Below are 13,254 nucleotides of genomic sequence, written 5' to 3' on the forward strand. Positions count from 1 at the left end.
GACGAGCCGAGAGCCGTGACGGCGAGATACAGAGAGTTAAAAACTCTGGAAATGAATCAGTGCAAACAGACGTGTGCTGGGATCGATCCCCGTGTCTTCTTAGTTAAGTTCTCTCTTTAAAATTTCCCGCCTGGGTGAGATATGTAGACAATATCTGCCAGCGTTTGTAGCGCTTGTGTGATTGACAGCTAGCTGTGCCCGAGCCAGGAGTCCGCTATTTGAAGAAGAAGCGCTTAATAATGTCTGAGCACGTGCGCGACTGTAAGCGGGTCACACTTACCAAAGGTGAAAAAACAAGATTCCGAGAATGAAGTCGGAGTTCTGAGAATATTCTCGGAATAATTCGCTGCGTGTAATAAAGCAGACACACAGTGTAACTGTGGAATGCATTGTGTTGCTTAAGTCATACTATGGTATAGATTTCAGGAATAAACACTCAGTTCTCTTCCACATCAAGACCACAGTGTGATTAGTGTTTAAACCCTGAATCGGTGCACGAACCCATGCCATGTAGTTTCACACGATACAATTAATGATCACGAAAATGTTAGAATCCAGAGCGAAAGCCTTATGCATCAGACAGTCAACTAAACTACTGATGGACACTGTTCAAATAGGCTACTCAATATTGAATAGAAGAATTTACTTATTTTGTTTTACTTTGTACTATCATAGTTCATAATACATTTTTTGTATTGTCATTCGGTTCTGTTGTTATTTCTCTGTCTTCTGACTCTGGCACTTTAGGCTAGCATTTTATAAAAGACAAAATATTCCAAAAAGTTCCATTCAGGTTTTATGTTGACGTAACTATTTAGAGGTTTCGCTGCTGATATCTTTGATGTTTATTGCAAGATAATTTTACTGTTTTACTCAACTATATTTTTTAGGATGGAGACACTTCTTACTGAAACACTTGCCGGCCATCTTATCGTCTCAGATAAACCGGATTGTACTTGCATGCGAACTGCCGTGTTTCTGGTGTTAATGGAAATTTAACACACCCTTGTGAATTAACTCTAGAAATTTAAGGTGTCCCTCTAATGCACTGTCATACACTTTCCACTTAAAAGTTTATTGTCTGTAGAAGATCCTAATAGTGACACCAAACAGTATTTGAAAAATGTAAACATGCACAACATAAGAAGTGTTTGTTAAAATTGAAAGAATTCATATTAATGAGTCAATATGGAATATATGTCGGCCAAAAAAATGCAGTCAGGTCAGATATCTTTACTTTTAAGCATCAGGTACAAAATAAGGTCAATCTGAATAAGAGGGTAACTTGAGTAGTGTGACTTAAAGTGTGCATTTGTATAGAACTAAAAGTAGTGAAAGGCAGAAATTATAGACCTTGGAATAGTAAATTCACTCAACCTCTGCAGCGTGGCTGTGAAAATAATAAACCTAGAACCGAAGAGACCCATCGAGCTAAAAGAGAGAGTGTTGGATAATTTTGAGTAAACAGCTCCGGGGGCTTGGAGGTTGTGGGTTCAAGTCCTGCTCCAGGTGACTGTCTGTGAGGAGTTTGGTGTGTTCTACCCGTGTCCATGTGGGTTTCCTCCCATGGTCCAAAAACACACGTTGATAGGTGGACTGATGACTCAATAATGTCACCCCGCAAAGGACTGGCACCCCCAGGGTGTATTTCTGATTTGCGTACAGTGATTCCAGGTAGTGTCGCAGTCACACAGCTCCAGGGACCTGGAGGTAGTAGGTTGTCAGTTACAGACAATGAATGAGCTTTTGATTTCTCTCAGAATATATACCACTTTGGCCTTGATGGGTCACAGAGATCCACTATTAGATAAAACAACATACAGATTTAGAGGTAATAACATTTGTTTTAAGTAAAAAAAGATTAAATAATTAATTACTTTTCTCAACTGACATAAAATCAAGAGACGTATATGTTGCTATGTTACTATGTTTTTGTTTTTTTTTAATATTGATACCTCTAAAGCTCTTCAAATTTAAAGAGAAAGTTGTTTTCAATCAGCTCAGCAAATTCTTAATTGAATGTTGTTTTTATTATGAAGACACCCATTCAGGCTTCCTTCCACATCAGAGCACACAGACTTCTCTTGTAAAGGTACAAAAATGACATCCATCTAAACTTGGACGCCAGTAAAATATCTACGCTCGTACTTATTGATCTTAGTGATGAATTTGATGCTCTCGATCATTCTCTCACGCTATCATCCTTTTAGAGAGGTTAGGAAATTTCTTGTAGCTTTGTTAAACATGAAGATCATGTCTGATATATAGAAATTACTTTATCGTAATCAGTAACTAAAAATCTAAATGAAATTCATTGACCTGTGGTGTCCCACAAGGATCAATCCTTGGGTTTCTGCTATTTAATCTGTATATGCTACCACTAGGACATATCCTTAAAAACAATAAAATAGCTTATCAAATATATGCTTATGACAGTCATATCTATTTAGCTCTGTTAGCAGGTGACTACAACACTCTGTGCCATTGCCTAGTGTCAGTAAATGAATGAGACAGAGTTACCTTCTGCTAAATAAACAAAACTAAGACCTGTTTATATTTACTGCTGTAATGTCCCTATACTGTTCCTGTAAAACACTTTGAATTGCCATTGTGTAAGAAAGAAATTCTATAAATACACTTGCCTTGCCATATAAAGGGACACAAAACATTTACTTACAGTAAAATATAATAAAAATGTGTGAGGCATAAATGTGCAAACCAACCAATGACAAAGGTGATGAGAAACAGTGAATTAGACAAGGAACCATACAAAGATAATGCTCCTCTCCTATAAAATGTTTAATATGAAAAAATGCATTCTGTCTGAGATGATTGCTCATGAATTGCATTTACACTTTCTAATAAATCTTACATCTGGTTTCATGTGTCTTGGTTTTGCATTTTCTAAACACAATACAAGCTAAGACTAAGACCATAATAAATATTTTATTACTGAACAGGTAAGTTAATGGCTAGTTGCTAGCTAGCTGCTAAAAAGGCCAGCCAATTATTTTGGTGAATTTGTTATCCTTACAACGTAATGTAATATACACTTGTAAGTATAATGTTGATTTAGCGTGTAGCTAAAGATAACTCACTACTTTGCAATATATGAGCTGATATTTTTAGTTGCAGACAGTGAGCATAGTGGTCCATTGGCTTAAAAATGTTGGCACACCGCTGGCTGTAGGCCACTGCTGGCTCCCCTTGTGACCACTCAGATTACGGTCCTGTGTACAAGATCTAACTAGTTTTTAATCTCCTGATTTTAATTTAGAAAATAAAATAATACAAATATTACCAAATAACTGTGAGAAACTCCATAATGAGTAGGCCTGATAAAAAACATTAAACATGCTGAATTTAAATTATTTACAAATCTAATTTACAAAGAATAAGAAGAAAATGTAATGAAGGTAGAATCAGTACATTGGACTGTGAATGGAAAAGTACCTAAATGTGGCATTTTGTCTAAAATTTTAACCACCGGTGGTCCACCCACACAATGCTGTGCAAAACCCCAATGGACCTCCAACTTAGCCCTCAGTGAGCCAACAACAGTCCACTGTTTCTTTGCTATTGGGGAGAGTGCTTGTATTTGTACATGCTCATGACTTGTTAACCAGCTCACATTTTTGCACTCATGTTTTGCTCTGCAGATGACTAACATAGAGAGGCACCTCTATGTGTACCATTGGGTACGGATGTGCTCACAACCTGTGGCTGTATGTTCCTTATATGCAGTTCCACCATCCATCCATCCATTATCTGTAACCGCTTATCCAATTTAGGGTCGCGGGGGGTCCAGAGCCTACCTGGAATCATCGGGCGCAAGGCGGGAATACACCCTGGAGGGGACGCCAGTCCTTCACAGGGCAACACAGACACACACACATTCACTCACACCTACGGACACTTTCAAGTCGCCAATCCACCTGCAACGTGTGTTTTTGGACTGTGGGAGGAAACCGGAGCACCCGGAGGAAACCCACGCAGACACGGGGAGAACACACCAACTCCTCACAGACAGTCACCTGGAGCGGGAATCGAACCCACAACCTCCAGGCCCCTGGAGCTGTGTATGCAGTTCCACCCTTCAGCCTTAAACTGGCAAAACTGGCCAGAGTATGAGAAAAAAGTTTGGCTAGTATAAGTAACTTTTAGTCACTATTTGACTGGAGAAGCCATAGTTTCATGACCTATGCATTACCCTAAACAGTGAGTTAATCACATTTGAATCTAACTACATATTACATTTAAGGTGTACAGAGCATAGACAGTGACCTGGTAATTCTAGCAAAATGTTTGATATTGGAGGAATATATATATATATATGATATCAAAGTTTAGATTGTAAATATTATAAAATACTTATTACATGCAGCTATTCCAACATAATAAAATCTTAAATAATCCTTAATTAAAAATAAACCACAGTCTTGTGACTGAGAAACACAGTATAAGGTAAAAAGGGCTGCGATTTTTTTTTCAAATGATCCAGATACATTTTATGGATGTTGGTATAAGTAAGGTTAACTTTGTGCTCTCCATAGGTGCAGCATAAGGATTTTACTGCGGTTTGGATTTCTCATCCAGTTCACCCAGTTCTGTTTACAGTGGGATGCCAGTTCTTCTACTGCAATAAAATCCCTTATCTGCACTCGCACATGCTTTTTGCAAGGTACAGTGCCTTGCGAAAGTACTCGGCGCCCTTGAACTTTTCAAACTTTTGCCACATTTCAGGCTTCAAACATAAAAATAAAATTTAATTTTTTGTGAAGAATCAACAACAAGTAGGACACAATCGTGAAGTGGAATGAAATTTATTGGATGTGTCAAACCTTAACAAATAAAAAAACTGAAAAATGGGGTGTGCAATATTATTCTGCCCCCTTGCCTTAATACTTTGTAGCTCCACCTTTTGCTGAAATTACAGCTGCAAGTCGCATGGGGTATGCCTCTATTAGTCTTGCACATTGAGAGACTGAAATTCTTGCCCATTCTTCCTTGCAAAACAGCTCCAGCTCAGTGAGGTTGGATGGAGAATGTTTGTGATCAGCAGTCTTCAGCTCTTTCCACAGATTCTCAATTGGATTCAGGTCTGGACTTTGACTTGGCCATTCCAACACCTGGATACGTTTGTTTGTGAACAATTCCATTGTAGATTTGGCTTTATGTTTTGGATCATTGTCTTGTTGGAACATAAATCTCCGTCCCAATCTCAGGTCTCTTGTAGACTCCAACAGGTTTTCTTCCAGAATGGTCCTGTATTTGGCCTCATTCATCTCCCCATCAATTTTGACCATCTTCCCTGTCCCTGCTGACGAAAAGCAGTCCCAAACCATGATGTTGCCACCACCATGTTTGACAGTGGGGATGGTGTGTTCAGGGTGATGAGCTGTGTTGCTTGTACACCAAACATATCGTTTTGCATTGTGGCCAAACAATCCGGTTTTGGTTTCATCTGACCAAAGCACCTTCTTCCACATGTTTGGTGTGTCTCCCAGGTGGCTTGTGGCAAACTTTAAACAAGACTTTTTATTGATATCTTTGAGAAATGGCTTTCTTCTTGCCACTCTTCCATAAAGGCCAGATTTGTGCAGTGTACGACTGATTGTTGTCCTATGCACAGACTCTCCCACCTTAGCTGTAGATCTCTGCAGTTCATCCAGAGTGATCATGGGCCTCTTGGCTGCATCTCTGATCAGTCTTCTCCTTGTTCGAGATGAAAGTTTAGAGGGACGGCCGGTTCTTGGTAGATTTTCAGTGGTCTGATACTCCTTCCATTTCAAATTGATTGCTTGCACAGTGCTCCTTGGGATGTTTAAAGCTTGGGAAATAATAAACTTCTCCACAACAGTATCTTGGACCTGCCTGGTATGTTCCTTGGTCTTCATGGTGCTGTCGTCCCGCCGCTTCTCGCGATCACTCAGGTTTGTTGACGGTGGAGCGGAGGGATGCCAGTGTTTCAGGATGCTCCCGTGTCTGTGTGTCCTCCTGGTTCTCTTCTTTTAGTTAAAGCTGTCATAGTCAGATCTGCCGGAGTCATTAGCCACACTCTGGAAATTTTCATATTTTCTACTTTACAAACACAAAACAGTTCAAAACTAATTCCATCCCTTTACATCTTTCCGAGTAAACGACTGCCCACCTGTCTGTCTGGACACTGATGGATGACTGTCGAGACCCTCCTCCATGCTTCAGATCAGCTGCCCACGCTCCTGCAACCACCAAGTGCCTTGAAGCTGCCCCTACACTGAAGTTCTCATGGACTACTAACTATCATCACCAGTAGATTGACCAGAGGAGGATGGGTCACCCCTTGTGAGTCTTGGTTCCTCCCAAGGTTTCTTCCTCAGCTGGGGGAGTTTTTCCTTGCCACTGTCGCCCCTGGCTTGCTCACTTGAGGGTTTTACATTTTGTTTTTACACTTCATGTCAAATCTTGTCTTACTGGAATTCTGTGAAGCCGCTTTGTGACAACATCAGTTGTGAAAAGCGCTATATAAATAAATTTGATTTGATTGATTTGATTACACACAGGTGGATTCTATTATATTCTATCATATCATTCATATTCTATTATATCATCATCAGTCATTTGGGACAACATTGGATCATTCAGAGATCCTCACTGAACTTCTGGAGTGAGTTTGCTACACTGAAAGTAAAGGGGCAGAATAATATTGCACGCCCCACTTTTCAGGTTTTTATCTTTTCAGTTTAAAGCAAGAAACTCCCTAAACTGCTAAACATTCCTGACAAAAGGTTACATCATATAAATACCAATTTCTGGTACGATTAGGATATTTTGCAGAAGTGCAGGAAAAAACAAGAATCTGTGTATTTCTTTTAATCCTTAACTGCCAAATCTTAAAAAAAGAATTGCTTTTCAGCTTGATTATGCCTGTCGCAACCTGGTTACACCCTTTTTAAATATTCCACAGGATGCAGGTGAATTAGTGAGTAGTATGATTGGGTATATAACAGCATCCACCAAAAGCTGTCTCTGCAAGCAATAAAAGATCTGGCTCAATTACAAAGAAATGAGCACTTTACCATCTACCTTCAATAATACTGTGAAAGGATTCAGGAAACTGGGGAAATGTAAGTCCTCAGAAGGCACTGCATGAGAAACCCTTACACAAATGTAGGAAATATAGCCACATGGGCTCACATGGGACACATCAAGAAATGCAACATCAATATCTATTTAGGAGGCCATACATTAACTCTATGCATAACACCTCTGGGCCTGAGGTCATCTCATCTCAGATATTCTGAAAGACAGAGGACATGATGTGGTAAGATGAGTCCTCTTTTCAGCTTGTTCTTGGGAAGAAACATACATTGGGTTTTCTGTGCCAAAGATGAAAGGGTTTAAAATAACTTATCTGTAGGTAATGGGGTGAGAGAACTGGGGGATTCTGGAGTGGCCTAGCTCTGATCTAAATCTCGTTGAAAATCTATGGACTGACATGTACGTTTTGACCATTAGCATTAACCATCTAACTTCTAGCTTGAACAGTTATGAAAAGAGTATTAGCATATTTTGTGAATTAGCTACCCAAAATAACTAGTAGATGCTGCCAAAGTTGCCCCTACCAATTACTAACTTGGGGGATACATAAGAAACAATGGAATTCTAGTCCTGTAAATTAAATGCTACAGTGATTGCATTTCACATTCATGTATTATTTGGACCAGAGTAAACAGGTCCCATTTTAATCCATGCCATTTACAGTACCTGAGACAACAGTATATGAAAATGGGTTGGAGACCCCCTCCAGTGTTAGGTTTGAGTAAAGACATTGTGCTGCTGGGACAAAAAACAATATATTCTGTGCGTTGTAGTACATATTCTGTTGGTTTTTCTCATAGACTCCGGTTTTACTGCTCAGTACCCATGTCACCTCACCAGCCAGAGGCCTGAAGCTGAGTGAGGTTAGACAACATATCCAATTTCTACATAGATGTAGTGTGCTGTAGTTTGAATGTTAGATCCTCTTTTGTAAGTCGCTTTGGATAAAAGCGTCTGCCAAATGCATAAATGTAAATGTAAATGTAAAAACATTAATTTATTCATTTCCTGTAACTCTTTATCCAGTTTAGGGTCTTGAGCCTTCTTGGAATCACAGCGTGCAAGACAGGAACACACCCTAGATGGGGCACCAGTACATCACAGGGCATCTCACACACACACACATACACACACACACCACAACTATGGACAATTTTGCACAGTTCACCCTGTAGCGACACAGTAACACTACCTGCACCACAATGCCACCCCGTGTAAATAGAGAACAATAATATGTAGAGATGTATAAATTATTTCATGAAATTACACCAATATTATATTCCTGCAATACCAGAGCCTGTAGTTTTAGGACCTAATTTAGGACCACAATTCTAGGACCCTATAAACATTAGCGACATGGACCTAACTTCATAAAATTTAGTTTTTATAGCTTACTCTGCCCAAAAATAGTTATAGTTTAAATGCTTATTACGCCCATATACTACTTTATCTACATTTATAGCTGTTTTAAGAGCTTATTTAACCCAAATACTCCATATAACTGCTTATAGTTTAGTTTAAGGTATAGTTTATTACAAAGGGTTATTTCGCTCAAATATAGCTTTATTAAATTGCTTAGTTTAGTTTTAAAGGCTCATTCTATCCAAATATATTACTTTGTTTGGAATACAATATTTTTGCTAAGAGTTGCTGCATGTTATGTAATTGTGTAAAATAAAGGCAGATATTTGACACAAAAATGTAATTGGGATGGTAGCGGTGGTGGTGCTGCTTGTAGGAGTTGGGATGATGGTGGTGCTTTTTGGAGCTGGAATGGTGGTAGTGCTGGTGCTTTTTGGAGCTGGGATGGTAGTGTTGGTGGTGCTTGTTGAAGCTGGGATAGTGGTGGTGCTTGTTGGAGCTGGGGTAGTGGTGGTAATGGCAGGGTTCTTCTCCTTCTACAAAGACATGTTTAATGAAGTCCGCTGTATGTGATGGCATTGACTGGCAGTGAACGCTGTGATAATGTAATTGTGGTCTGCAATTTAACCCACACCTGTGAATGGCATACTCTAAAACATAAGAACACAGAACTCTGTAGTATGAATATTTTTTTTTACCAGCTTACTTAAAAGTGTAAATTATGAACAGCAAATCAATCACAGGGGGGCTTGTTATACAGGGTGGGCCATTTATATGGATACACCTTAATAAAATGGGACTGGTTGGTGATATTATCTTCCTGTTTGTGGCACATTAGCATATGGGAGGCAGAAAAATTTTCAAGATGGGAGGTGACCATGGTGGCCATTTTGGATCCAACTTTTGTTTTTTCAATAGGAAGAGGGTCATGTGACATATCAAACTTATTGTGAATTTCACAAGAAAACCAATGGCTTGGTTTTAATGTAACTTTATTCTTTCACGTGTTATTTACAAGTTCACATGACCCTCTTCCCATTGAAAAAACAAAAGTTGGATCCAAAATGGCAGACTTCAAAATGGCCGCCATGGTCACCACCCATCTTGAAAAGTTTTCCCGCTCCCAAATACTAATGTACCACAAACAGGAAGTTAATATCACCAACCATTCCCATTTCATTAATGTGCATCCATATAAATGGCCCACCCTGTAGTTACTTCATTCATTATCTGTAAGCGCTTATCCAGTTCAGGGTTGCGGTGGGTCCAGAGCCTACCTGGAATCATTGGGTACAAGGCAGGAGTTTGGTGTGTTCTCCTCCGGGTGCTCTGGTTTCTTCCAACAGTCCAAAAACACACATTGGTAGGTGGATTGGCGACTCAAAAGTGTCCGGAGGTGTGAGTGAATGTGTGAGTGTGTCGCCCTGTGAAGAACTGGCACCCCCTCCAGGGTGTGTTTCTGCCTTGCGCCCAGTGATTCCGGGTAGGCTTCAGACCCACCGCGACCCTGAACTGGATAAGCGCTTTCAAACAATGAATGAATGAATGAATGAATGTCTGACAACACGTTTTGGTGGTAAAAAGACAGTCTGAACAGTCTTTCAGTGTAAACATGTATGTACTGATTAATGTACTAAACATGCACGTTATATATTTTCATCATCTTTAGAATTAGAGCTACAAATGATCATAACTATTAAGTTGTGTAATAATACAGTACCTTGTCTGGCTTGGCCAAACCGTGCTATAGTTTTTAAACAATAAGCTAACATTAGGAGAAACAGAAAACATGTAGTGTCTTAGTACCGTTAAGATAAAACACTTTGCTGTGTTGATATAATATTTATTGTTTAATTCAAATTCCAGACTGTTTAACATTAAATATACACAAATTTATTCAAAATCTATTTTTACACTCCAAGTGTTATCCATGGCTTTCATATGTGATAAACGCGGTCCTTGATTCCTCTGCAGTAGGGGGCAGTGTCGCGAAAACAGGGTCCTGCAACTGTAGTCCTAAAACTGCAGCCAGACCCCACACGCGCTTCCCGCCAATCCAACAGGTGGCGATGTAGGTGGAGTTCAGCATGTCCGGTAACCCACAGGTTTGTTATTAGCAGAGACGCGGTAGAGATCCACGTGAAGAGCGCGGCAAGATGCCTGTTGATACGAAGCGTATCCGCGGACCGGAGGAGTCTCAGTCTCCGTTATTGTTTATGCCTCCCGCTCCTCAGACCTGTTTAGCGCGCGGCAGATATGGCGCACGAGCCAACGGGGAGATTCGGCCGGTGTTCGCGCGCTGCGGGCTGCTAAGCCAGGCGAAAGGCTCTGCGTATATAGAGGCCGGCAACACTAAAATAATGTGCTCCGTGTACGGACCGCGAGAAACCGAGCGCAAGGACGAAACCGACATGAAGAGCGGCCGCCTCGTGTGCGACGTGAGGCTCGCGCCGTTCTCCTGCGAAAAGCGGGGTGCGTGGATCCAGGGCAGCGAGGAAAGGGACCTGTCCGCGTCGCTGGCCGAGAGCTTACAGCCTGGCACATGTCTGCACCGCTACCCGCGCGCTCAGATTGAGGTCAACGTGATGGTCCTGGAGAACGACGGCTCGGTTCTGGCGCACGCAGTCACGTGCGCGTCCCTGGCTTTGGCAGACGCCGGTATCGAGATGTATGACCTAGTTCTAGGCTGCGCGCTGCGACAGGAAGGAAACGTGTGCCTCGTGGACCCGGACTTCTCCGAGGAGAGAGGCCGTGGGCAGGCGGCGGGAAACGGAGAGAACCAGGGCGGCGTGACCGTGGCGCTCCTGCCCAATCTCAACCAGGTGTCTGGCCTGCACGCGGACGGCGAGCTGCGCGAAGACACGCTCACCGCCGCCGTGAGAACGTGCATGGACGGCTGCCATAAACTGTACCCGGTCGTGCAGAAGGCCATACTGCGAGTTGTTAAGAAGAAAGCACCGCCGCCAGAAAAATAACAAACATCAACTGGTCTTCAACCTATTTCTTCTTCGGGCTGCGTCCCAAATCACACATGGCCTTAATATTTCGCTCAGAACCCACCAGCTTTAAGGTCACAAAGTACTGATACCTGGTTGGTGTGCACTGCCCGTGTTTTGCCCCTTTCAGTGCAAGCTTTTTATCTGTTTCTTCTGAAATTTATGGATGCAGCTGCACACTTCAGTGTTTGTTTGGATGGGGTCTCGGGGTTTTTAACATGCCAGACAGAGGCCCATCACAGAGGTCTTGTGTCATGCAGCTGTCAACATCTGGAAACTAAAATATCAGCTTCAAGGAACCCAAATTTACCAGTTCTCATAAAACATTTCTAAAGTTGAAATCTTTACAGCAAATGATCCTGTTTTTATTAAACAACCCATTCCAAACCTGAAGTGTGTGTGATGGAGTGAGGTGAAAACACAACATACAGGGCAGAGGCCCACCAGGACCAGGATTTTCAACTGTTCCAATATAGGTATCATTCAGTCAGATGTTGATCTGACCCTATTCACGTAATTAAGCAACAAACAGTGACAGAAGTTGAGAGCTGACAAGTGTTCAGGAGTTAATGTAGGAAGTAATGCATTTTGTCTGAGGACACACTCTCTCTTTATAGAGAGAAAATTCTTGCAAAAATGTCCAGTTTTGATGAGGAGTTCCTGTCTTCACTTGTCCTTATGTTGATTTCTGTTGTGTTAATGGACTTCTTACAGTGACAAAATCTTACATAAATCAGAACAACCCAACTCAGTCTGAGCATTGTGATTAACTGAAATAAAATAAAGCAAAACATTCATTGATGGTATCTTGCTGAAAGGGCAAACAAATGTGTGTATGTATATATGGGTAAAGCATTCTGTTGAAAGTTATGTTTAACATTTCAGACTTTTTTGGTGCCATTTTAAAGTATGAGATATGATAGCAATAAAATGGGGAAAATAACTTGGGTGTATGCTTTGACTGTTTTCTGGTACTGAGAGTAAAAATATTGAGTCTACATAATTTAGAAAATAATTTTTAATTTGCAGGAGCTACAGATTTTATTAGTGTACAGCAGTGGTCGCCAACCAGTCAATCGTGATGAATCATGCTTAAGTTATAGCATCATTCGCTATCTGACCACAGTGGTTCTCTTGCTAGTTAAGCAGGAACATATAAAGCTGTGATCTTACTGTGTTTGTGTCTGTGAATTTATGTCCCAGACCGGTGCTGCTCTGTCTCTTCCCTGTCTAAGGTAATTAAGATGATAAATTGTTGTACACTTTACACATTAGTTTCAGCTTTTGCAGTTTAAATGTTGAAGCAAGCAACAGTAAGCTAAAATTACATAATGCACCAGAGGAAAACGGATTTACCATGAAAACATTTCAAATTGTGCAGAGCTGCCGTAGCATAGGTATCAACAGGTAGTAAAACTTGTCAGAACATCAGTTTACAAAGCAATTACAGACCATGTGCACCCAGACACAGGTGCCACCACAGCCAACACTCAGCTGTACATTAAAGTAAGTAGTTTCATTTTATGTTATTGGAGGCTATGGGGAAACATACAGATTTGTTATTCTAAGCAGCCTAAGCCTAGTATTTACTTTGATAGATCTTTCATTTTTTCAGATTTCAAAAGGTGATCTTGCATGTAAAAAGGTTGGAGACCACTGGTGTACAGTATTAACACTGGTCTTAGTTTTGAGTGTCCTGATACATTACTCCGGAAAAGTTTAGCGTATTAGATGTAAAAAAAAATTGGTATCAGACAAAAAGGTTTTTCTAATATATATTTTTCAACAAAAATCATTCAATCCTAGCCATGGTACA

At 40.7% G+C, this 13,254-nt stretch overlaps 1 protein-coding gene across 1 annotated transcript; it reads left to right on the forward strand.

Moving 5' to 3' along the window:
• Positions 1-10,445: 10,445 nt before the first annotated feature.
• exosc6 (exosome component 6) lies at positions 10,446-12,452 on the forward strand. Its single transcript, XM_066647799.1, has one exon. It carries the CDS (start codon positions 10,599-10,601, stop codon positions 11,415-11,417), a length of 819 nt encoding a protein of 272 aa, XP_066503896.1. The 5' UTR covers positions 10,446-10,598; the 3' UTR covers positions 11,418-12,452.
• The last annotated feature ends 802 nt before the right edge of the window (positions 12,453-13,254 follow it).

Source organism: Hoplias malabaricus, chromosome 16 (assembly GCF_029633855.1).
Source record: "Hoplias malabaricus isolate fHopMal1 chromosome 16, fHopMal1.hap1, whole genome shotgun sequence".
NCBI lineage: Eukaryota > Metazoa > Chordata > Actinopteri > Characiformes > Erythrinidae > Hoplias > Hoplias malabaricus.

Bases quoted from the DNA above. Each gene is read 5' to 3' on its own strand.
- exosc6 (XM_066647799.1), top strand. From the start codon at position 10,599: ATGCCTGTTGATACGAAGCGTATCCGCGGACCGGAGGAGTCTCAGTCT.